This window comes from Meriones unguiculatus, chromosome 8, assembly GCF_030254825.1.
Source record: "Meriones unguiculatus strain TT.TT164.6M chromosome 8, Bangor_MerUng_6.1, whole genome shotgun sequence".
In the NCBI taxonomy this organism is placed as follows: Eukaryota; Metazoa; Chordata; class Mammalia; order Rodentia; family Muridae; genus Meriones; species Meriones unguiculatus.
The window spans coordinates 102,087,303-102,113,381 of NC_083356.1; the positions used below are offsets into that span (position 1 = coordinate 102,087,303).

Genomic DNA, 26,079 nt, shown 5'->3' on the forward strand with positions numbered 1-26,079 from the left:
TTTTAGGAAGTCACAGTAAACAACAGCCATTAAAAAAAAAAACTCATCTCACTTCTTGTATATCACATTTAAAAATATCCAAATTTCTAAAAGCTGGGGGACTCTCTTCTACGAGTCCTGACCAGTACAAGCAATTCAGAAAATAATTTTTTTGAAGTGGGGACAATGTAGCTACCAATGACTGCTTCCACTCTTGGTCTTATTGCTTCCTCTAATCCTATTTCACATTATTCTTGCAACCTGGAATGCATGTGCCAGGCACTGAGCACACACAGAGGGACTGATTCTCTGACTCTGAATGGGCCTGCAGGAACTCAGGACAGCACTGAGATTCTGGGAACATTTTGCAATTGCTTCTTACCAAATGAACAGAACCTTATAGCTGTTCTGAGGCTCCTAGGTTCTGTAGGGACTCTGAGCATGTGCCTACATTTACGTACCCAGGACTGCAGAACCATTAGATATTTGGGCTGTTTCATCTTGTAAATTACCTTATTTTATATGAAACTCATAGTAGTTTGGCTTATTTTCCGTCCTTGAGCGGCTTCAGAAAAATTCCAAGTGTCAATTACTAACTCTCTGCTCTTTCCTCTCTATAGCTATGTTTTCATGTTTTACTAAATAAATGACTAGACAATATATATTTTCAAGACCCCTTTCTCTTAGCTGGGTGGTCAAAGGCCATGAACAAGGGTAAAACAGAATAATGTACCATCGCCTGGAAATCCACTTGTGCGTTAACCAACGCTTTAGCAATCTGTGCTGAGTTCTGAAAGTGCACATTATCTGCAACAAAGAGAGAGCAAGAGAGAGAGAGAGAGAGTTAAAGCGCTGCTAAATACCAGAGAGCCTAGAGTGACAATGTACTGCCTGGAAAAGAACACCAACAATTATCCAGTCATGCATTTGACATTGTCAGTAGCGAGTGATCACGCTCAAATATGGAAATGTCCCTGACTCTTAGGTACTGACCCTGAGCACAGGCAGAGGAAGATGCTTAGTGTTTCTTAAACAAAGTGATGCTGGCTCAGTATTTTTATGTGTAAGAGTCTTGCTTGAACCTCACCATCTGCTGTTCCGTGGATGAGAAGATAGTCTACATTTCTGAAATATTCTGCTCTTGCCATCACCGTCGAATTCTGGAAAAGGAGAAAAATTAACATTTTAGTTGCTGCAAGTTCTAATAGAAAACTAGCTAAATCATTGTGCGATGGACTTCGCACCAATACTGAAATTATGTATTGCTTTGGTTGATAAATATTTAAGAGTCAGAGCAACACATTTTCATCATCATTTGCATTGCTTCCATCTGATTCTTAGTTTGGAAAACTGAAAGCTTATGTGTCATATGTTACATATGAGTGAGACCTTAGGCATAAATGACGCCCGCTCAAGCTGTGTAGGCATTGGGGGTGGGGAGGAGAGATGAGAAAAGGGAGGTTACGGAAAGGAAAGGAAGGTGGTGAAAGAATAGAATCCCCAAAGAGTACAATTTCTTTCTAGTGATGCTTTGCAGTTAACAAAAGATCATAATTCTTGCCTGGAAATCCAGAACTGAACCTGCGAACTTGGAATCACTGTTTCAAAATGACTTAACACATTGGAAATAAACTAGTGACCTAGATACAATGGGAAAATGCTTACCTTATAGTGCGCAAGATTATCATCCTTTGTTGGGAGGCCCATGAATCTCTCTGAGTAGATAGATGCTGTAAAAATACATAAGACTGTGTCATTTCCATTTTATACATGTCATTTCACTATCTTACATAACTCCTACATTAGTAATTGTGGCCCAGTCTCCCATGTGCAGACGCTGGGGTCTGCTTTTGTTTCACTTGATATCATGGTTGGCCTCGATAAAGGTGCCGTTTCTGCAGCTCACTTCAGTGAAGCTTGAGAAACAATGCAGAAGCATTATGGAAACATGAGTATCTAAGCATTTCCTTTCTCAGGCTGCTTTTAAGCTTTTCACTTACTCTCCTTGGGGAACATTGAGATGGGAACAGCCTCATTATATTTTAAAATAAACTGCAAAATCCACCACCTCTGGTCTTTTCACTAGTGTCTTGTTTCATCTGGGATGAAAATGTGTCTCCCAGATTTGCTCGCCTCAACTTCATACACATATCAAAATACACAAACACATACCTTTCTGAATAAAGATTCCCTGTAAGACATGAATGTCTAATTTTTACCCCAGTGTGAAAAAGAGAATATAGCAAAAGCTATTTTTTTTTGCAACTATTAGAGTTCCTTGCAAATAAGCATTTTACATTGAGCTTAATCATGAAAACAGGAGCACACAGGGATGTTTCCCAATTTATATCTAATATAATTCCATATATATGTATATCTATCTATCTATCTATCTATCTATCTATCTATCTATCTATCTATCTATCTATCTATCTATCTATCTATCTATCCTCTGATTTGTGAGTAAAGATTCTGTGCTCTATACTCTAGTGTGAAGGTAAATTCCTTGGCTCCAGCTTGACTTTGCAAAAGATGTGCTTAAAAGTCATCATTGCTGGAGTTACATGCCTTCAAAAATAGAGTTAGCTCTAATGTTAAAGATTTTTTTTTTCAACAAGGGCTCAAGGTTTCTGGGAGAAAATAAGATATATAGGAATTCCAAAGAGTTCTTTCTCTTACTAACCACTAAAGGTGGTTGCAGCATGATAATAATGAGTAATTATACGTCAAATGTTTTCACAACAACATTTATGAAGTATTTCCATACCGTAATATTCCCAGCTGGAGACCGGAGCCACCGCTATTCCACATTTGAAAAGACCAGTTCCAGATGCAAGGGCCAGGGATGAAACATAACCTCCATAAGACTGTAGAGACATTTTGATTGGTCAGGCCCAGCACATGCTCAGAAGCGCCTCTGTGTTTTCAGAGTGATTCTCCTCACAATACCATGGATAGAGTAAATTTAAAGCCTACCATGCACCTTGCAGCCAAGCTCTACTAGTAACTTTATCTCTTTAAATCAGGAAACCATCAATGACCTGACCATAGCAGACTCCCTGAAAACAGGGCAGGCAAAGTTTAGGAGGTAAATACAATCACAGGGTTTCTATGAAAACACAAAACTCTTTTCTCTCTTTCATCTTTCTAACCAGGCTTTTGTTAGAAAACAAAACAAACAGAGTCTACTTGAAAGAGATGCACAGAAGAGGGGAATTGTTTCGGAAATGTAAGATACTTTCTGACATTCAGAAAAGGCCTGTGAGGTAGAATTTCTGCTACAGTTTTTATCTATTTTGTTAATGGGACACGGCTGGAGTTGTGTGCTGTGTGTTACCCTGAGTTAAACAAGAAGTTTTGAGGAATTCTGACATGGCAGCCCCCCAAAAAGGAAAGCTATTGTGTCTTTAGGGAGGGATGGGAGGTGTGGGGGGAAGAGGAAGAGAAAAGAAGAGCAGAGAGAGGCAAGAGGGTCCATTCTTAACCCAGGAACTACAAGGGGTGGGAGACTAACTAAGAATCTTGTTGAATTAAGCAAGCAAGCCAAGAATCTTCTAAGTAGTTTATGGCTTTATGTTTCCATCTCTGGGGAATTTTATTGAGGGCCTTTGGCTGCAAAACACAGAACAAAATAGGCTACTCCAATTATACTGTGGCCTCTTTTTATTATATTTGGAGGAGAACTAAACTAGGTTTTAATAGGGGAAAATATATTTTAAAAGCAGAAGGAACATTTGGGTTTGGAAATCACTTTGGTAAGTGAAATTCTCTATATGATTCAAAATTTCACTTATGAAAATAATTTGCTTTAATTAGTAGGACAGCAAGAACCGTTCCTAGATGGAAAGGGTTTCCTCCCTCTTTAATTTCAATTTCAAATGAGAGCAGAGTAAACCTTCATTGTTCATGATTTTATTGGAAGACAGTATTTACGAAAGTAACACCGTTTGGTATGGCCTCTGCTCGCCATGTTACAGAGCAGAGAACAGCATGATGTGACACTGAAATTTTTAGCACATATTAAAACCTTCCCAAATATTGGTGTTCAAAACCTCAAACGTTATTAATATGTACCAGCTCAGGGATTAGATTACAGCACGGTGTTTAAATATATGTATTTTTTTCTGTTTTCAGAGAGAACACAAATATTGTCTAGGAATTAACAATAGCAAAATCATCCTGCATCCGTGACATAGCTGGAGAAGGTTAGACTTTAAATTCCCAGGCATCTTGGAAAAGCTGTTCCTATTGTAGAAATGAAGAGGGGGAGAAAAAAAAAAAACCCGCACTGACTTTTTCTTGCTCCCTCATGAGTTGGGCTTTCTAGGCAGAGTGGGAGGCTGCAGAAAGAAAAGAGCCCACAGAGCAGATTGGCCAAGAGAATTCTAGAATTGTGTCCTTTGCACTTAGATGCCTTGCCATTTCGTTTAAATGAAGGATGCCTTTGAAATCATTCCTGGAAGGGCACAGAATTTTAAAACAGGGGTATGGCCGCTCTTAGTTAAGCTATCCTACACATTGGGACATTTTACCTACTACCACCAACAATAACTAGCTAACACTTTGTCTGGCTGAAGAGTTCACTGCGATGCTCAGTATGGTTCCACTCCATCTGCCTCGTCCAGCCCCCATCTCTACCCCCTGCCATGCTTTCCTCTCCCCTCTTCCATTTTGTTCCTTGGATCTCTTGTTGTTCTCTGGACTCTGGAGACAAGATCTGGCTTTAGGACCTTTACAAACGCAGTGGCTTTCCACCTGCATAGCTCTTTCCCCAGAAAGCACCTCTCCTCATGCCTCCTTCTCTCTTCTTCAGGTCTTAACTCAAATGTCACTTCCAAAGATCCTCCACACCCTCCTAGTTTCAAACCGTGCAATTATACTAGCCCTTTACTTTCCTCCTTTCTTATTTTATTTTGCATTTTTAAATATTCCTTACCATCTCTTGACATTTTGTATTGTACTTATCTTCCTCTCTCACTATTCTCCAACTTAATGAATAGAGTTTTTCATTTGTATAGCATACAGCTCTATTCCCAACACTGAGAATATGGCCTGATATGCAGGAGGCACAAAATGCATATTTACTGAATACATAATTCCACTGTTCTTTCCTGTAATCCCCACAGTGATCAAGGAAAGAAATCGTTGGTGTGTTTTATAATGGAGAAGCTGAAGCTCCTACAATGGCTGTGGAATCTATAAAAACCTTGTTGGGGCTCAAACCCAGAAGGCCCGTCTCAGCAACCCATGACATTTCCTGTTTCTCCACACCAGGGCAACTCCTTTTGGCAGAAATAAGATAGTTTAACATGGTCTCTCATTAGAAGTGTATTCATTCTACATTTACATCATTCTCACATAGCAATTCAAATTGCTTATAATTAGTCACTGCAAGAGAAAGGAACTAAGATTAAATAATGAACTGATGCTTATTCAACGCCACCTGGCTAGGTCTACACTAACAAAGCAAAGCCTGCACATGTAGCTTCTCTCTCTAATAGTTTGTGCAAACCTCTCCCTGTTCCTGAACAGTAAGAATAATTGCTTTCGAGATTTTAACATACTGATATTATAGGCTTTCTTGAGCAGTGTTGAACATTTAATCCTCTCTCTGGCTTTTTGTTCCACATACTAATAGTCTTTCTCTAGAGTAGAAACATAAAAGGTCTCTTAAGTTTTGCCAAATGACCCAAGGGCAAAATCATTCCCATTAGGACTCATTGTAATGAACAGGCATGTCTTAAACAGCATGATAGAGACATAACAGACACTTAGCAACTGCCTAAAATGAAGGCTATAAACCTTTGGTTATATGATCCAGTTAATGGAAAGTAGTGTTAAAAATACCCCTAGCTCCTTTAAAAAAATCCGTATCTTGGAAGAAAATGTAGGATTTGAAACTTATTGACAAGCCATTTGTAAACAGTATTTGTTGGGTTGGCCATGACCTATTTACCAGGCTGCAGAACTACTTAATGTTACCCAGGGGAAAAATACTTTCTTTCCTGATGTGGAACATTAACAGCTGTTATGATCATTCTTACTGTTATCCTCCTGCACGTCTCCAGTCTCCAATAGGTTCTGACTCACTCACCTGTAAGTAATGCCATGGCCTCTTCCCTTTGCCTGCTTCCCTGGATAACCGCAGGCCCTTGCAGTCTGTCTCTAGCCTCCTCTCTATCTTCAGACCACCTTCTATCCTATGACATTATCTTTCTACAACACCAACACAATGGTATTATTACTGTCATCAGCTCTTCTCATAGATATATTTAAAAAAAAACTACTGTTGATATGTGTTTGTAGAAAGAGGAAGAATAAAATACTTGAAATAAAATACTTTTTGAGTTAAACAACAACAAAAAATAATCAACAGTTTCTTTCTTTGTCTTTCATGGGGCCTAAATGAGCTATCTTAAATAAATGTATATTTTATAAACTGTTAGACCATAGAATATTTTCCTGAAAAAAAAAATCTCCTGATACGAATGGGACAAGTTTTGAGAGACCATTAAGGTATAAAATAAAATTCAGTTTAGGCAATATCAGAGATCCTTGACATGTTTTGCTAAACATTTGAGGAAAAAGGCTGTGAAAAAAAAAAAGAAGATACAATCCATTCTCTTAAAGAGCCTAAATGATTGTGGAAATAAAACCGACCAATAAGGCATGCCAACTCCTATTAAGAAGAGTACAAATAGTGAAAACAACACAAAGACTGTCCCATTGAGCTGGATCATCAGGAGCAGTCAACTCTCCATTTTAAAGGGAGGAAAGGGTGAGTAACGGAAGAACATGGAAGTGTTGTTAGGAAGTTTATAAAATCATAGAAACAGCAAAGCGCAACCATAGTTTGGCTGCTCATAAGATTTGGGAGAAGCAAGACTGAAAAGATACCAGAAGCAAGGTTGCTGAGGGCCTTGCACGCAAGGATATGCATTCGTCATTTTACATTGTGAGCGCTGTGAGACCCTACAGAATATGTCAGTAGAAAAACACCACATTAAAAATTGTGTTTCACAGCAATCATGGAGCCTGAGTGGGTCTGTGCTAGGTCCCCTTCATATATGTTATGGTTGTTAGGTTGGTGTTTTTGTGGTATTCCTAACAGTGGGAATGGGGGTATTTTTGATTCTTTGTCTGCTCTTGGGACCCTCTTCCTCCTCCTGGGTTGCCTCATCTAGCCTTGAGATGAGGGTTTGTGCCTGGTCTTATTGCATCTTGTTATGGCATGTTCTGCTGATATGTCTGGGAGGCCTGTTCTTTTCTGAAGAGAAATAATGGAGGAGTGGATCTGGGGGAGAGGGTGAAAGTAGGGGTGTCTGGGAGGAGTGTAGGGAGGAAAAACTGCTGTTGGAATGTATTGTGTAAGAGAATAATTAATTAATTAAAATTGTGTTTCACTATAACAATGACCTGCCAGGTAATATGTACCCCTGGTACAATAGAGGAATGACTATTATGGGATAGAATTAACTAACAACCTTCTGATTTGATTTGCGGCCCATTCCACACTCTGGGACTGCTCAAGAAGAGAATGTGGCTCGGAAGATCACTACTAATACTATGAATTCGACTACTGTTGTCTTGCTGAATGGACATGGTATCTGACTTCATTTTAAAAATGATGTTTATGCCCACAAATTAGCACCATTTTTCACGCCTTGTCATCGAAGCTTACTTTTGCAGTGGGCAGCAGGTAATGTGGAGTTTCATAGCAAGTCTTGAGAATAAGATCAAGTACATGATTGGCCCTACACAGAGACATTTATATCATCACTTCCTTCAGGGCTCAGGGAACACTGCAGACTGGATGAGACGATGGAAAGATGTAAGAGACCAAGGATGGGGATAAGTTCCTGACAAGGACTTTATACTCATGGTCTCACAGCAACTGTGGTTAACCTGAACAAGATCTGCCCAGGATTGGCTCTATCAAACTTTCATCATTCATGGAGAGAAGTTCATGAAACCTTACCCTCTAAGGGATGATTGGCAGTTAACAGTTTCTGGGGGAGGAGTGCAGCCACTGAAATAATGCCTGTGCTATCCTAGTAAATACTTGCCCTTTATTCATGCTCATGAAAAAAATCTTAACAAAAATCAGTGGGTCAAAAAAGTCATACAAATGTGAAGTGGACTTGTTGGGAAAACGTTTTGGAATGAGAGGGGGATGAGAGATGATAATGAAGGGTGAAAAATGACCAAAGTTCATCGTATACATACATAAATTGTCAAAGAAAACAAAACAAAACAAAACAAAAAATGAGACCATTTTAAACAACATTGGAGATTTTGAGGCCCATTAAAAAGGACAGTTAAGAAGCAAATAAAATAATTTAATTAGAAACTACCCAAATTGAGATCATAGAGCAAAAGCATCAGCATTACCTGGACTCTAATCAGAAATGCCAACTCTGAGCCTTAACAGACTCTGGTGGTAAGGACCTGGGAACTGTGTCTTAATAAGCTGTTGGGTGATGGATATACACCTAACATTTGAGAAGTTCTGGCCTAATGACTCATGAAGAAACTCAGATTAAACAAGATCATCGGGGATGATCATAGCTACTTAGTTGGTTGAAGTGGAAAAAATTTCACTAATCAACAGAATGTTGGGCTCTGGGAAGGTTAAAGGTAGGAAGAAACTCTTCTGAGCTTTCTAATTTGGATGACTCAGTAGATGAAGAGATCTTCAGAGATGATGAAGACTTGCTTTAAGGTAGCCCATAATAAGGTTAGTTTTGAGTAAATTAAAAGTTGAGGCCCTTGTAACTTGTCTCCTGAGTGATAGATGACTGGAAAGCAACTGAAATATAAGACTCAGAGGAAAAGTAGATGCAAGTGTCCAAATTTTGCAACCATTATCATCTTTGAAACCTCAGAGTTAGCTCCAATCACCTACAGAGTATTGATGGGTTAAGGACACACTCAGAGACATACTCTTTGATCACCTCCCCCGAGGGAGGAGCAGCCTTACCAGACCACAGAAGATGACAATGCAGCCACTCCTGATGAGATCTGATAGACTAAGATCAGAAGGAAGGAGAGGGGACCTCCTCCATCAGTGGAGTTGGGGAGGGGCATGCTGAAGAAGGGGTGGGAAGGTAGGATTAGAAGGGGAGGAGGGGAGGTTTATCGGGGGATACAAAGTGAATACAGTGTAATTAATAAAAGTTAAAAAAAATAAAAAAAGCACTTACAGACTGTGATGGTCACAGAGGCACAGAATACAAAAAGCTACCTATACTCTCTTTTGTGTAGCCCAATAAGTCCTTGTATCTGATTGCTTACTTCTCCAGACACATCTCCAAACATTTCTTCATGATTCCTTAGACTTTCAAATTTTTATATATTCTTGACCAACTCATACACGTTCCTTTGCTTTATCAAGACCAGGATAAACGTGGAATGCCCATTTACTAAGCTGTTACCGCCTATCAAAAATAACATCTCTTTAGGACTATAGATTTTAATATGTTTGTCCTATATTATATGGCTAATATCTACTTATAAGTGAATATATATCAATCATGCATGTCTTTCTGCTTCTGGGATACCTCACTCAGGATGATATTTTCTAGTTCCATCCATTTTCCTGCGAATTTCATGATTTCCTTGTTTTTAATTGCTGAATAGTATTCCATTGTGTAAATGTACCACACTTTCTATATGCATTCCTCTGTTGAGGGACATCTGGAAGCTAACCAACAAGGAGGACCCCAGGGAAGATGCTTCATCCTCATTCAGAAAGGCAAACGAGGTGGACATCAGAAGAGAAAGAAGACAGGGAACAGGACAGGAGCCTACCACAGATGGCCTCTGCCCCCAGCAGGGTATCAAAGCAGATGCTGAGACTCATAGCCAAACTTTGGGCAGAGTGCAGGGAATCTTATGAAAGAAGGGGGAGATAGAAAGACCTGGAGGTGACAGAAGATCCACAGGAAGACCAACAGAGAAAAAAAACAAAACAAAACAACAACAACAACAAAAACAAACAAACAAACAAAAAAACAACTGAGCCTGGGTCCCCTGCAGAGACTGATGAATCAACCAAGGATCATGCGTGGAGAGAACTTAGATCCCCTGCTCAGATGTAGCCAATGAGCAGCTCAGTCTCCATGGGGTTTCCCTAGTAAGGGGAGCAGGGGCAGTCACTTGCATAAACTCAGTTGCCTGCTCTTTGATCACCTCCCCTTAAAGGGGTGGCCTTAGTTGGCCATAGAGAAAGAGGATACAGACAGATGAGACCTTATAGTAGGACAGATAGTAGGGGAGGAGGACCTCCCCTATCAGTGGATTATGGGAGGGTTATGGGTGGGGAAAGAGGGAGAGAGGGAGGCTGGGACTGGGAAGAGATGAGGGAAGGGGCTATAACTGGGATACAAAGTGAATAAATTGTAATAAATAATAATACTACTTATAAAGTTTTTTTTTTTTAATGGTGGCTCTCTTAGCTCTCACATCCACAATTAACCACTTTTCTTCCTGTTTCTGAATCTAGCGTGAGGGCTAGGGATGTGGCTCTTCTTGTATAGTGCTTGCTTTGCTTGCATGAAGACCAACTTAGAATGCTAATATGAAAAATTGGGGAAAGTATTGCATGTTTGTCATCCCAAAATTCGGGAGGTGGAGTCAGGAAGACCAGAAGTTCCAGATCCTCCTCAGATATACAGGTAGTTGAGAGGTGATCTGAGATGCTGAGACTATGTCTGAAATAATAAAATAAATTGTTTAACATGGGATCTAATTGAGATGATAATTCTCAAGGGTGAAGGAAAATGGATAAGTCAGAGATCAGACATACGGATTACTAAGAATTGAATCTCAAAAACTTGAAGAACCAATACAACAGAAAAAAAAAGCATAGCATTATATCTATTGTACCTTGTTTCCTCCAACCAACATTTTTTCTTTTTTCTTTTTTTTCTTTTTTGCTTTTATCTTTCAAACATGCTCTACTGTCTACTTCATGATCACTGCCATGTGAGAGAGTCAGCAGTGCAGGGAGGCTAATAGACTGTTTCCTCTGATGGCATTTACATGATCAGATATGGTAAGAGTCTCTTATTGAAGGAGTTGGGGCTGATATGGATTCACTGGTGGGTGATGAGTGGATTTTCAGGTAATCCCACATAGAAGATCCTCTACCAAACTAATCCCCAACTATGTTCAAGAAATGAAATGCCAAGTTCTAGTTTGTGGTTGCTCAGAATCTACAGCAAAAGTAAAGCACAGCTCTAAGCAAAATGTTAATGATTATAGACGGTGTGCTTAAAATGAGACTCTGTCAAAGATTTTACTTTAGAAATTTCACAAAAATGGAAAGGTCTTCTCTGAAATATTCCCCTATAAAAATATTTCACTCAAAAAAAAATTCACTAATTTCTACCCATTTGAATCCCACTCTGTTTAGAGACTTAACGCTTGATAGTTTTGAGAAGGACCAAATGACTTGAAACAACCACCTTTTCCAAATTCTTAACAGCCTTCATCTGGTCACTGAACTAGGAGTTCAGCTCGGTCCTAGAAATTCATTCCTCCATCTTGTACAGGCCTCTCTCAGGGAAAACAGCCCCCCCCCCAAAAAAAAAAAAAAAAAAAAAAAAAAAAACCAAGCACAAGTGGTTGCAAATTGACTTGCAAATGTACAAATTCAGACCAAAAAGTGAAGCAGAGAAACTTCTTTGAGAGGTAATTGTCATAATTTATAACGAGCAAACTTAAACTCTTTCCAATATTCCTTTAGCATGTCCATTAATTTCACTGCCCACAATCAGTCTTGACATGTGGGGGAGTGTCATCTTCATGACCAATAGCCAGGGAGCTAAATAATGCTTGTTTTCAAATTAGCACCTATTTCCATTGAGTCTACGGGGAGAATTTGATTGTCCCCAAAGAGGAAAATACCTAGCAGCTGTGATAATATTCCACTGGGCTAGAGACTAAGCAATTTATACACCAAAAGTTCCTATCATTTCAAACCTTAGCTCAGATTTTTATGAAAAATGAAATATGAAACATGAAATAAATATTAAATCAGCGAGACAATCAAACCTTTGATGGGCATAGTTCAGTTCAGCATGCTATAATTTAGTATTAAAAATTAAGTAAAAGTGTCAATTATGAGTTCATTTGCTGTATACAAAGAAGAAATTAGATTAGAAAAAGGAACAAATGCTTAAAACCACTACTTTAAAGCTGATACTATCCAAATTGACTGTTTCTATTGACAGATTAAATTATGTTGCAACACTGACATTTCATGAAAAAAAAAAAAAAACCTTCTAAGGGAACACTTTTGAAAACGAGGATTACCAAATCAAATAACAGGCAAAGAACTCATAAAACAACTCACCCAGCCCCATATGGCTATTCTCTTTTCATCAATGAAACCCATTTCTATGAATTTTCTAAAGTAAAAGAAACAAATTTTTAGAATTTTAATTGTGTACACATGACATTTACTTCATTACACAAGCATATTTAATCCAAAGATTTAATAGAAGCGCTTCATGTCTTTGTTTAAACACGTGCATAATGAGGATGCATTCACAAATAGTTAAAATAATATCATCGCTTTTTCTGAAGAGGATTAAAAGGATCATCTCAGGCTCAATTCTTCACCCTTCGTGATCCCAGTGTCCTCAGGCCCGGTGTGTAAATATTGTGAGTTATCAAAGCATGTCCTCAGATAGCCTCATTAGCATACAATGGCTCCACAGAGATGTACCAAATTTCCAAATCTTGGAAAGGATTTCTGTTTCATTGCTGTTTCAATCCTTATTAAATTTGTATCACCTTATTCGTTGTTGTAGATAACCATCATTTTGACTTTAAGTCCTATTCAAAGAAAAAAATCTATCTTTGCTGTTCTTAAATAGGAGCCCCCAAATTACTCTGGTATGGGCAATTATATGTATCCTTTAAAATGGTGAAATGATTTGCTTGGTTCCACCACATTTCCAAAATGCTTTGAACAATCTTTTTCTCCGGAATAATGGACTATAAAAAAAACAACCTTTAAAACTTGTGGGAAGCCTCCATGGTAATGCAAAGAAAGCAATGTTTGCCGTTCATTTGTACCTCGACTCTGCAGTATTCTAGAGAAAACAGGACTTATTTGGGGAATGAGTTGAGAGTCTTGAGAAAACTTCACAGAGATACAAAAGCAAGATAAGAAAAAAATGGGGGTGATGAAAAGAAGTGGGCCCCAGAGAACTCCACAGGAGGCAGATGGAAGGGAGGGACCGAAAAAGATACAATCCCAGAAAACACAGTTGTGCGGCCTCTGGTTTCTGTTTATGCCTTTTTCATCAGTTGTCCGGAAATAGAAGACAAGTGCTTTTTTTGTTTGTTTGTTTGTTTGTTTTTGCTTTGCTGTTGTTGTTGTTAGTGGAATAATGGAGTTTCTTCCTTTTTGTTGTGTAGGGGATTGACCCTCGGTCCTTAGGTATACCACGCTTGTGCTCTACCTCTGAGCCCTTTTTTTGCCAGCTCCACAGAGTTACTTAAAGGGATTTTATAGCAACAATTTCTCTCATCGCATCGACTCAGCATGCACGTTCTGACGCATTGAGGAGTTGGGCAAATGCCCGGGACAAACAGATGGGAAGAGGCCCCGTTAGTCACAGCTTACCCGACACGAATTCTGAAGGACACTGAGTGTACTGGGAAGAAACGGAGGAGCGAATGGAAAATGGCTACCTGTGTGGAGGCTGATCAAGGGAAGGCGAGCGGATGTGCACGAAAGGTGGCCCCTGCTGCCATTCTCTCACACATCCCAGAATCAAGATGGGGGATGAGAAGGCTCACTTTCTGCTTAAGAGACAGTCACGCTCGCGGCTGGTGTTGGGAGACAGTTCTGAGCCATAAAATCAGTCATGATTTTATGATCTCCCAGAAGCTAACAATAACACGGCCGTGCATCTGGGGCACAGAGCAAACAACAGGTGATGCCTGCGTACAGGAAATTCTCATCTGCGCCCTTGCTAGGTTTATTCTGAAAGGATGACATTTACAGGATATGACAGCGCAGTGGTTAACGTGGAAATGAAACATTAACACTTAACGTGACGGGACTAGGTTAAAGGTTAGCTAGATAATACGAGCCTTTCGAGATCAACAAGGCTCTATAAATTTCGCCCCCAAAATCTGAAAAGCTTCCTGGAAGGTTATCAGAAACTATTGAGAACATGGTTTAAACAGCACAGTCATAGTAAGTAAGACATGAACAAGATGTTTTTCTAATCTTAGAAGTGTTTTTTTTCCCCCCAAAAAGTGACTCTTGGCTATGGTTATCTTGAATCCTAGTGATCAATTATACTATTTGAGAAATATTTTTGACACTTTAAGTGTAATAATATATATTTTTTCTCCTATAATTCTTTACCATTCCCCCTTAAATCGCATAAGATGAAGACTAGGAGAATATCAGCAACACCGAATATTCTCCAAATGAATGGAGTTGGCCCTATAATCTCTGAAACTTTATGATTGTCTTATATGTGGCATTTTCCAAGAAGCCTAAAGCAATCACGTTCCCTTGTCACCAGTGCTTGTGAACTCACTACCATCTGTCTCCTTACAAGCATTCTCATGCATAGACAAGCTGTGATGTGATATTGGTCTGTTCTTCCTCCATTTTTCACTTTGCTTAAATTTATTGTCTTGGCTTGAGTAGTATTTACTGCAGCTTCAAAGACGTATATATGGTTTCCTGCATACATCTAGAAAATTCACCTGCAGCAAATTTTATAAGAGATTCAAAGAAAGCAGTTTCACTTCAGGGGTGATTTGAGAGTGACAGCCAAAGGGTTACAAACCCAGTTACTTGGGTCAGGCTTTTGGTGTCTGATTCGTGTGTGTGTGTGTGTGTGTGTGTGTGTGTGTGTGTATGTGTGTGTGTGTGCGTGTGTGATTCCTAAAACACTTCTTTAAGAGTAAGAGAGTTGAGTCATTCTTGAGATCACTATTATTCTCTCCTTTTTAGTTTTTCCTTTTGTGAAGGACTGGGTTATAAGGTTTCTTTTACATATTCATGTAACAGAGTTTGAACAAAGCCAAGGCCGGTCTAGGAACTCTCTCCACTGTTGCCTGAATGGGTCACACAGCCACTCTGTGTTCACTGAGGGGCTTGCTAAACCTCCACTGAAGAGTAGTCCTATCCCCTTACAGGGCAGGCCATTGGTCATCAGATTGTAAATGCATTGAAGCAAGGACTCCATGTTGTACCGTGCTGTACAGAATGTGGTATGAGGCATGTATTAAAATCTGACATGTATCTTAAGTGGCTGGGCACATGGGAGACAGTATGCTTGCCCTACATATATCAGGAATGTTCTCTTAAGATCACATTGTAGAAAAAAACGTTGGTATTATCGCAAAATTGATAGAAGGTAGAATTTAAGGCTCTGTGTCATATATATTGAATGCCGAAAATAACAATTTTCATTAAGACCTTTGCTTGGGCTTCAGATCTGTACTTTTACTTCATTCAAAAGAGGAAATTAAGAATTCATTTCTTGTTGAGCACTATATCTGTGATGGTAAATCAATGCCTTGAGGACCATGGCATATTTCATTGTTAGGGGCCTGTGTGATGATGATTGCTTTAAGTCAAGGTCAAAGCACTTAACTAAAGGAGCAATGACTTAAACAATTTCTTATCTTGGTGCCTTTGTGAAATCTTTGGTTTATATATCTTTTGTGCTTTGTACAGTTTAAGTATTAACAGACAAAGACTCAAGATGTAACTCTAACAAAACATCCACAGAATTAAAGCTAGTGGGCCGGTAGATGTGCTTATATTTAAGACAGGGCACATCATAGTCTGGAAAAACTAAGCTGAGGACTTAGCTCAGCAGTAAGCGATTGTCTAACACAAGGTCTAGGACTTGGCTTTCAACACTGCAAAAACAAAAACAAACAAACAAAAGAGTAAAACACAAAATCCTCTGCTACCCCAGTGGAGTTAATCTTGAACCATTTCTTCAGTGGACAAAATTCCTCTGAATAAATTAATAGTAAAAATATTAAGTCCAGATCAGTGAAAATCATGTAGCCTCCAAGAAGTGAAGGGTTAATTATAGGTTTTGATACTAATTATCTAATCATTAATTTAGTATATTTTATTAAAACTGACTGCTTTAATTGAACACATTTTGTCTGTGCATTAATGACTAGTCACTAAATGGAAGAAAAAGTGGAACACAGGAGTCACAGGTGCCTTTCCATTCTTAAACTGAGTTACATGTGAATCTGAAATTTTCTGCCTTGATTAGAGTCAGAATAAATAAATACATAAATAAACAAACAAATAAAGAAAGTGCTGTCTGTACCTATATCCTAGCTGTTAAATAAAATTTCATTTGTACATGTTGATTAATATTGCTGATAACGATGGCACCCAGGGGGTAAAAGATGTATTCGACTGAGTTTTTAAAATTGCCCTCTCTTGTGAATCATTGTTCAGTCTTTGGTTGTTGCATGAGCAAAATCATCTGTATCTGTGAGTGCAACCTGCCGGGTAGTGCAGAGCTTTCAGACTGATGACCTCTCGTTCACTAGCTTCCCCTGCTCCCTCTGTAGAAACAGGAACCCAAGGAAATCTTGTATCGTGTTCCTAGTGCAATGGCAGTTTTGCCAACAGCGTTCTTCTAGATTCAAAAAGGACGCACCGTGCGTCCACAAACTGTGGTTAGAAATACAGCTGGGAAAGGAGAAATTAGATCTGCCTTCCTTCTAAATGTTTTTTTTTTAAATAATATTACTTCTATTACATGAAAATGGAAGCTTTTTGTCAAATGAAAATCAGCATATACGTTCAGGCTAGCATAGTGAAGGCTGACAGCAAGTTTTATCACAAGTGAATTCTCTACTCCCAGAACGTGCGGTGCTGATGGAAATCTGAACCATTTCTGAACTAAAGAGTAGGACTGGCAACAATTTGATACGTTCAGATATTTTATTTACTGAAGATTATCATTAAAGTTAAGTGATTTTTTTCTTTCTGTTTTTCCAGTTGTGGGCCATGGTAAATAAATAAGAGTGAGTTGAAATAAATGTCTTGCAACCGTCAAGCATCTTCCTACACTTTTATTAGCCTTTTTCCATGAACCGCTTTCCCCATGTTTGACCACAAAGATCCCTTTAAAACTAATAATAGTTTTGTACCAAGTCCGGAAACTAGACCGAAAAAGAATGAAATCATTTGGAATTAGAAACATGATTGGGCGTCTAGCTCAGTGACAGGACACACCTACGCTGTCCGGGGCCCTCTGTGAGAGCTACAGTAGTTTAGGTTACATTTGTCGTGTGTGTACAGTTTGATGAAAAGACGCTCACCTGACAGCTGTGATCTGGTCCTCAACCTCATACACACCCAGCTTTCGATACACGGCATGCAGGAGTTTGTCACCTTGGAAGGCGGTGCCCCGACCATCCACCAAGGCAACGATTATCCCTTCCTTACTTGCAAGATAAGTTATCCAGCGAACACCAAATACAGGCTTTACACTCTGGCTGCAGGGGCCGCCATACCTAAAGGGAAATTTAAAAAAAAAAAGAAAAATCTCTGAATTCTTTATAAATTCCGGTTTCCCACAACAGCCTAGCATGGAACCTGGCAGTTCCCAGTCCAATTATGTGCTAAAAATTTCAATATCAATAGCATTAGAGTTGGCTCTATATCAAGAGGAGACCAGGCTTTTCCCAGAGGTTTGCTACAAGGAAGCTGTTTTGGGACACAGCCTCTCCTATTCCCCAAAACGGATACATCTAGGGTTGGCATTTCAAGGAATATGTGTGGGTTTTTCGTCATTTCTGCCACCTGCCACTTGCTAAAAGCAGACATAAGATATACTAAAAAAAATGCATGGTGTTTTAAGCAAATTGTGTGTAGGTCAGCACTGATTTTGGGTGTGATTCCACTAAATGTATTCCATTCCTTTATTTCATTTCTAACTCAATTACATAAGATGGTAAAGTGATTTACACTATTTTTTTTTCTTTTGGCTGCAGTCTCTCTATCTCAAAGGTATTCTGACACATTCGGCAATTTGCCATCCCAAGAAAATTCAACACAGCAAATGCAGGCAAGTCCATCTCAAATCTCAAAACTTCCTCAATCTATTTTAGATAACCATATTTTATTTACTCTGATTAGTTAGGGGAATATATAAAAACAGCATCAATAGAAACTGTTACCAAGGAGAATGGTTCATTCTATTTCATAAATGTGTATTTCATCCAACATATTTTCAGTAAATAGTTCTTACATTAGAGAAAATATTACATACACTTGAATTAGCAAAGGATACTTCTTTGATCTGTCAAACTGAGGAGGAAGAATCATCTTGTACCATAAAGCTTTGAAATAAAAAAAGGAGAATAATTATTCCATCACATTTATTTTCTTTAACAATACACGCCATAAAAGAAACCCCTAACCAGTAAATCATTAAGGATTAAGAACATATTTTCAATTGACTTTATTACATATTTCAGGTCTAATTTGCAAATGACTATAAATTCCAAAATGCTTTTTTCTCTAGAAGCATATATTCTAAAATTAAAATTAGATGATCTCTTTTTTTTTTAAAAAAAAGTCAGTGTAGAGAGAGAGCTATAGAAAAGTAGATGATCAACTGCATTTATAATCATATTAAAATGTTTAACATAGCTAAAGATTGTTCATGAAAGATTATTTTAAATGAGAGCTTGGACCATATAACATTTACTGAAATATTTTTTAAAGCAAGTGAAGTGTTCACCTTCCCATTTATAAGTGAGAAGTTTTTGAAAGATCTTACTCATTTCACCATCCTCAAGCTTCTTAATTTCTTCTGTAGGCAGCTGGATATTCCTCAAAGCATTCTCCAGTTCTTTGTTTTCTTCCAATATTTTTATTTCTTTAAAAAAATATAATGTTCATCTTCAGTTAATACTATTTACATAAATAATTTCTTTCATAAAATTCCTTTGTCTTGTATGCATGACAGTAAAGTGACTGCATAAGCTTCCTCAAAAGTACCTCATACTGGCAGTTATGATGGAGTTGTCAGCGGAGATGTTAGTGTGTGAGGGCATCCCATTTCTATCATCTTCCTCTAGTGATCCTTATAGCCCCTAACATTCCAGCCTTTTAAGCAGAAACATAAAAGCAACAATGCTAATTGGCCATATTTTCCCATATCCAACTGTACTCATTCATCTTAAAGCCATGAGGCTGAATAGATGCCATTTCTTTGAAAGTTGACTAAAAGAAAAAAATCTAGTATCTAGATCATTGACCCATCTAAGTGAAATCGTGACGTAACTGCAAACCTAATGGATTCGGTGTGAAGAGTTAAATCTCATTTCTGAGATTTTTTCTTATACTTATATCTTGAGCTTTTGATTAATATAGAAATTTCTCTCTCTCTTTTTTTTTGGAAACAAATTGCTGTGTATGTGATTCTTTCAAAAATCTTTCTCCCAACATTGTCATATACCTTAGTCAAAGAACAGCACACAACATCTCTGTGTCTTGTCCCTGAAAAACAATCTGAAAGCTGCTGTTTGCAGTAAGAAGTGGGGACTCCTGCCTAGAATTTCAGTCCTTGGGAGGCTGAGAAAGAAAGATCTCCATGAGTTCAAGGCTAGCTTGGTTCACATAGTGAATTCAATATTAGCCTAGTCGAAAGCCTAAGACCTTCCCTCAGAACAAAACAAAAAGCAACTGTACATTCTTGAGTTCACTTACATTTTGCACTTTAATGTTTCAAACTGAATAAATCACTTGATCCTCAGAATGTTATAGATTGGCAATACATGTAAATGGGTTTATATTAAGAAAGCTTTTTAAAATAAGTTTTAATTTGATACTAGCATCTTCATGAAAAAAAATTAGTCCTTCATACTTTCATACAATATGTAGAGTTAGGTTTTTTTATGTGGAAGAGAGAAGTGGATGACTTGTGAGATATGGTAATTGCTACAAAATAAATCCCGAAGATTTTTGTTTATATTCATTTTTGAAAATCGGTCACTTAAGACAGTGAACTGGAGACTTATAACTATTCTGTTTGCCAAACCACTTCCCATGTAGCTCTCTGTTTTCATATGCTCATGGCATTTTGCTCCAAAATGTGTTATATTTAATCTTAGCATGCGTAGAAATGCTTTGGGTATGAATTATATAAAAGACATAATAAGTTTCACATCAGCTTTGGGTAACTCATCAGAAAAGAAATATTTGTGACATACTAGAAGTTGAAACTTACAAAAATTAAATGCCCAAAATTTAAGTGATTCTAACTACTCCCGCCCCTCCCAGAAGTGAGTCCTGTATCTGTCAAGATTGTAGTATGGGTAAGGGACTCATTGATTACTATTTTTATCTGGCCACAGATACAGGAAATAGAAGGTGTAATCATGTTGTATTAGTTTAACTTTATTGCCAATCTGTTGATAATTATTAAGCCTTTAAATTTTATGACTTAATGAGGAAACAGGTTTGGTGGAAAACCAAGTCAATGTCTCCTTAGGTAGAGTTGTGTCCTACTTCATGAGGTACAAATAGAATTTCCTAAGGCTATGGTGAGAGTGAGTGGTGGCGACTGAACTTCTCTATGGGGCTGTGCATTAACAGCCATCAATTTCTAAGGTTAGTACAGTCCAGACCATACGCTTTCTTTCCTTCACTCATCTTTGTACACTCATTACTCACCCACCCTACTGAGAGTTCGGTGTAAGATATGGAGACCATACTCAATATGTTTGGAGGTACATTATTATGACAAAACTGAATTGAACTTTAAAAGTGATGGATCTTATATTTGATTTTTACTTAAGTCATATTAATATGCTGTGTTTCATATTAATTAATTTCTGCAAAGAATCTGTGGAAAAGCTGATAAGTGAGGTCATTCAGTTACTTAGTTTAATGAGAACCTGCAACACCCAAAGCAACTTAGCTTCAAATGGGCCCTGAATGCTAAGTGCCAACTCTCTGGGTTTCCATAGTATCTGGTTCAAGTATAATCTGCTGTTTTCAACCCATTGCTTTTTAAAAGGGCTTTTAAACTTTTATAAAACTTCTCCTCATCCTTTCTCATCACAAGAGATTAATCTCTTCCTGAATTTCTGAACCTTACCCCTGCCCAATTTTCAGGGACTTTCTTATTCCCTTTCTTGGGTCCTGTGAGGTGTAGACAATGTGTGTAGCCAAGACTAGCCCCAAACTTCTGCTCTTCCTTTCTTTACCTCTCAAGTGTTAGGGCTGTGAACATGTGCCATGTGCTGCACCTAGCGGTCTTGCACCTCTTTTAGCCTCATAACTCCTTCAATCAACATTCAACAAATACTTGCCGTCTCACAGAACGTTAACTGTTCCCAGCAAGTATCCAACCTTTCTTCTCTCTTCGCAGACATATGCTGTAGAAGCACCAGTGGCTTTGTCCAAACAAACAACAAACAAACAAAAACAAACACTAATCTCCTATGCACATCCTACCTTGCTTTAATCTTGTGACGTCCTCCACTGTTCTCTAGAAGCTGCCCTAAATGGTAGTTGGCTCCCTTTTTACTAATTTGCTGTCTCATCCACTTCCAAGGGCAAAGAAACCAAGTTTTTCATAAACTAACAGCTTCTTTTTTATTTGTTTCTTAAGATTAACTAACAACTTCTTGATGATAATCTTCAGTACAACTATTTTGATATTCAGATCCCGAATCAAGACACTGTAGATCAACCAGCTACATATGCACATTCTATCAGTACATGGAACAAATTTCATCATCGCCTCAGACGTCTGTCCTCCACAGTGAGTGCTTTGTGAGTAAAAAAGTGAGCATTTCAACCCACCAAGCAAGCCAACCATCCGAACGGTGTCAATTTCTTTTGTATTCAAGAGTATCGGGCTTGATGAGTACCATTAGGAAACATTCCCTACCCGAAATAACCCAGCTAGGGGTTCTCCCTGGATGTCTTCATGTTTCCTGTGTTTCTTTTCTCTTAGTACCATATTTCATTTCCTCACTGTTGCCTGCTCACGCATTTGCATCACCCACTAATCTCTAATCTCTTTGAGGGTAGGAATGATGTCCAATCTGGTATCCATCATCTTAAAGAAAGCAATACCATAACACATGGCCTAATTTAGTAAGTGCTCAGAAATATTTGCTGCATGAAGATTGATGGATACCAGATTGGACATCATTCCTACCCTCAAAGGATAGCGGGTTTTAAAAAAAATGTAGTGCACAGAATCTGCTATGAAATAGCAGTTGAATCTCAAAAGTACAGATTCCCAAGTACTGTTCAAATTCGACCTAACTGGAGTCTCTGATTATATTTGTGATAACCCTATGACGTGGTTTGAATGTGAAAGGTTTCCCCATAGGCTCACATGTTTGAATACTTGCTTTCCAGTTAGTGGCACTGTTTTGAAAGGTTGTGGGACCTTTAGGAGGTAGAGGCTTTCTATAAGAAGTGAGTCACTGCGAGACTGGCCTAACCCCGCCCCATTCTTATCTTTCCTCTACTCCCCAACTGCGGGTATAATGTGATCAGCTGCCCCAGGCTCCTGCCTCGATGCCCTCCAACCCCAGCTACCTGTGTACCCTCAAGCTACTTCCTATCAGGGATTTGGTTGGAGCAATGAGAAAAATAACAAACAGGGTGTAAAAGAATACTGTTTCTTTAGACAAGTCGGTGGACCTGTTCTCTAAAAGAATTTCAGTCATTTCTTGAATCAGAGCATATAAAAATATATATGGCATATTTAGAGAGTGGTGGAATAAAACTTGAAAAGCATTAAAAAGATTAGTATCTGCCTAGAATATAACAATAACATCAAGAAAAAAAATGTGGTCATATAGAAATTCATATTATGTAGGAAAGAAAGTTGAGTTATGCTTTAGGGTGATGATAAAATGAACTTTAAATATCTATGGAGATTTCCATTAAAACAAGACTTTCAGGACTTGAAAATAGCATTGCTTTAAAATGTTGTTCTGTGAATGTTGACCGCACCTCTTTTTTTTTAAAACAAATTTAACCTATTTTTCATCAAAGCATTTCATTATGAGATACAAGATTAAAATAACTTTAAAATGAAGCTAAGCCCTCTGTCCTACCTCACAATTCCTGTCCAGTTCAGAGCTCCTAGCCTTTTCCTCATGACTTTATTTTCACCTGTTCTTAAGCCATTAAACTGACACAAACTAATCCCCAAGCAGTGTCCTGACTTGTCAGGAAGACTGTCCAGGGACAGCTGCAGCCAGGAGTGGTGAAGGAAAAAGCGTCCTCTTGTCCCACATCACCCTGCTCTCCAATCAGAGGATAATGTAGGACCAGCAGGAAGAATACCAGACAATTACGTACATGGATAACTCTGTTGAGAGCAACAGTGGCCATCATTGAACTGTGAACTGTTTTAATCACTATCACAGATTCAAGGTAGAGGAGAACTATGATGACAGCAGTCAAAAAATGGAAAGTGTCCCCAAATTCCAGGGCTTTCACACATGGCAACAATGTGATATAGCTGTTAACACAACCAACGCAAAACAAACAAAAATGCTGGCATGGTAATCAGCCTCTGCTCTGAACTGAATTGGAGAAGTCATGCCTTGAATTTTTTTGCCTAGAATTTTTTTTTTTTCTGAGAATTTCTGTGTACAAGGTGTGGAGGGGAGGGGGGAAGCCAACCAGAAGGAAAAAAAAATATCCTCCTTGAAAAGCAGGAATTCTTTTTTGAGGAAAAAGAAGAAGTTACAAGAACATGCTTTCTTTGTTTCTGACTCTAATCTTCTGCATATATATATATATATGACTATCTCAGACTCACTTTGTAGACCAGGCTGGCCTCAAACTTATAGAGATCTGCTTGCCTCTGCTCCCTGAGTGCTGAGATTACAGGCATGCACTACTGTGCTTAACTTTCTTCCATGATTTTAAAAGGCCAGGGGAGAAAAAGAATTGATCTCTATGGTGTGATTTCTATGATGTCACAGTCCCACTGCCAATGAGTACTCAGCTTCATGCGATCAGGTTTAAACTAAACAATTCCTGAATCTGTGGAATAATAAGCTTTATGATAGTAGCATAGCATACAATTCCATCTTGTCAAGATGGGCCAACTATCTTGCCCTCTGAAGGGGCTCACAACAGAGAACTCAGGCTATCTTTAGATGCAAGAGACTACCTTGGTCTGTGCGGCCATCGTGGAGGGTGGAAATCGGGAGGCCAGGGCCTGTGTGCAGAATGGAAACAAAAACGTGACTGCTGTTAACATTTCACTTTCAGCCAGGACTGCTTGTAGTTATTTAAGACTAGTGTCAAATGCAAGTACATCTTTTAACTCTTTAGTGACTTTTTTTTTTAGAGAAACAAACATCTTAAGTTACATTTAAACCATGCACACCAGATCACAGCACAACCAAAGAAAAGATGTGAGAAGGCTTACCTGTGCTGTCACTTTTCCAGGAGTGAACCTCAATAGTTAAAAGCTAATTAATTATACAGAGAGACCTTAAAAGCTGCAAGTGGCCTTCTAGGAAGCTGTCACACTGCACTGGACATGTTTTTAGCTACGTATTTATTATTAAGTAACCTTCATCAGTACCTAGCATCTCATTTGTTGAATATTCAGGGATTTTTTTTAATAGGTAAAAGCTAATATCTTTTATCCTTCTTATAATTACATGCACAAATAATTTTTTATAGAATGTTTCTTTTTCTAAGATGCTGTTTAGGTCATGTTTGGGGGGCTAGTAATTTATGGCAGGAGGAAGGGTGCAATTGACATGTTCCCCGAGGGGCTAAAGAAGGAAGGATTGGGTCATGAGGAAGGGTAGGTGTTAGGGAGCCCCTTAAGATAAAATAGTGTCATTGGTCCCAAATAAAAGAAAAGAGGGACTTCTCTGACTTTCAAAGAGAGCTGCTTATGAATGGGGCCTTCTGGTTTGCTCCTGGCAGCCTTCTCCCTGTGGAAAATATGCCTCTGATTTGTTCATCAGAGCCTAAAGTGCCAAGCCCCATGGGCGAATCCTGTGAGTGCACAAGGCCACCCATGTTTATAAAACTGTTCTTGTGAGGTACAGTGCTGGAAGGCACACACCTTCCCTCCGCCGCATTTCCCAGCCAGCCTTTATAAATAGTAAAGCTAATATTTTTGTTTCCTGCCTTACTTCTTATTATAACTTGAGAATAGAAGAAAGCGATTTTTATTGGCTTTCTCAAAACCCAGCATCCTGTCGGTGACACTTGAGAGTGTTAGAGCATATAAGTAAAAAGCTTTTCCCAAGACCCACTGTTTCTTCAAAGTTTGCGAAAGGGACACACATGCATATTACATTTGGGGCGAGAATCTAAGGAAACAAGGCCACTGAAATCTCTAGGCTTTAATGTATTAGCATGCATCATATGGAACTTTCACGGGCATATGATTGTAGTGGAAAGCTGCTTCTCTTTTTATCTTAAGCTAAGAGACAAACCAATGACAGGCTGCACATGACATGGCAGGATGAAGACATGTACCTAGAGACATGGCATTATTATTTAAAACTCCTATTTTGTACCCTTTTCGTTCTGTCCACATCACTGATATAATTTTACCTGCATTAATCTTGTCTTCCAGGGCTCAACAGCCCTCTGGAGAGTTTGAAAGTTACATAATGAGGCGTTACTCTTAGCCCTGAAGAGAAAGATTTCAAGGTTTTTCCTATGATGGCGCAGTGACTCATTTTACTGGAGCTTCAAAAACACCAGACGAAGTGATGCTTCCCACACAGTATATTTTTTGCTAAATGGGAAATTACCATACTGCCGAGGAAGAGTGAGTGGTAGAAAAGTCAGGCGATTCAAGTTCTAGAAAGGACTCTTCCACCAACTTTTGATGAGGGTTTAGTCTTTGGTTCCTTATCTATACTTCAGTGAACATTTAGGCTCAAGTGGATACTAGAGAGAAGCGATATAAAATGTGTTAGCATGCTTTTCCAGAGAGCCATCGTATTACTCAAATACAGAGTGCTTACCAGTATAAGTGCATATTCGTTAATGTGACAGTGGTGCCTCTATCAGCAAATGGAACAGCAAAAAACAGCTACCTTAGT

At 38.6% G+C, this 26,079-nt stretch overlaps 1 protein-coding gene across 4 annotated transcripts in view; it reads right to left on the reverse strand.

Moving 5' to 3' along the window:
* Positions 1-26,079, reverse strand: part of Fap (fibroblast activation protein alpha) — a 71,718-nt gene that overhangs the window by 1,014 nt on the left and 44,625 nt on the right. For 3 of the 4 annotated variants that reach the window (XM_021637085.2, XM_060390269.1, XM_060390270.1), the window contains 9 exons: positions 24,171-24,218; positions 18,792-18,890; positions 18,279-18,348; positions 17,326-17,520; positions 12,338-12,392; positions 2,747-2,846; positions 1,645-1,709; positions 1,067-1,139; positions 713-786 (listed from right to left, as the gene is read on the reverse strand). In XM_021637085.2, the coding sequence (XP_021492760.1) occupies positions 713-786; positions 1,067-1,139; positions 1,645-1,709; positions 2,747-2,846; positions 12,338-12,392; positions 17,326-17,520; positions 18,279-18,348; positions 18,792-18,890; positions 24,171-24,218 (779 nt within the window). Of the gene's footprint in view, positions 1-712; positions 787-972; positions 1,140-1,644; positions 1,710-2,746; positions 2,847-12,337; positions 12,393-17,325; positions 17,521-18,278; positions 18,349-18,791; positions 18,891-24,170; positions 24,219-26,079 lie in introns of all 4 variants that reach the window. The other variant, XR_009593864.1, reaches the window with a different exon arrangement.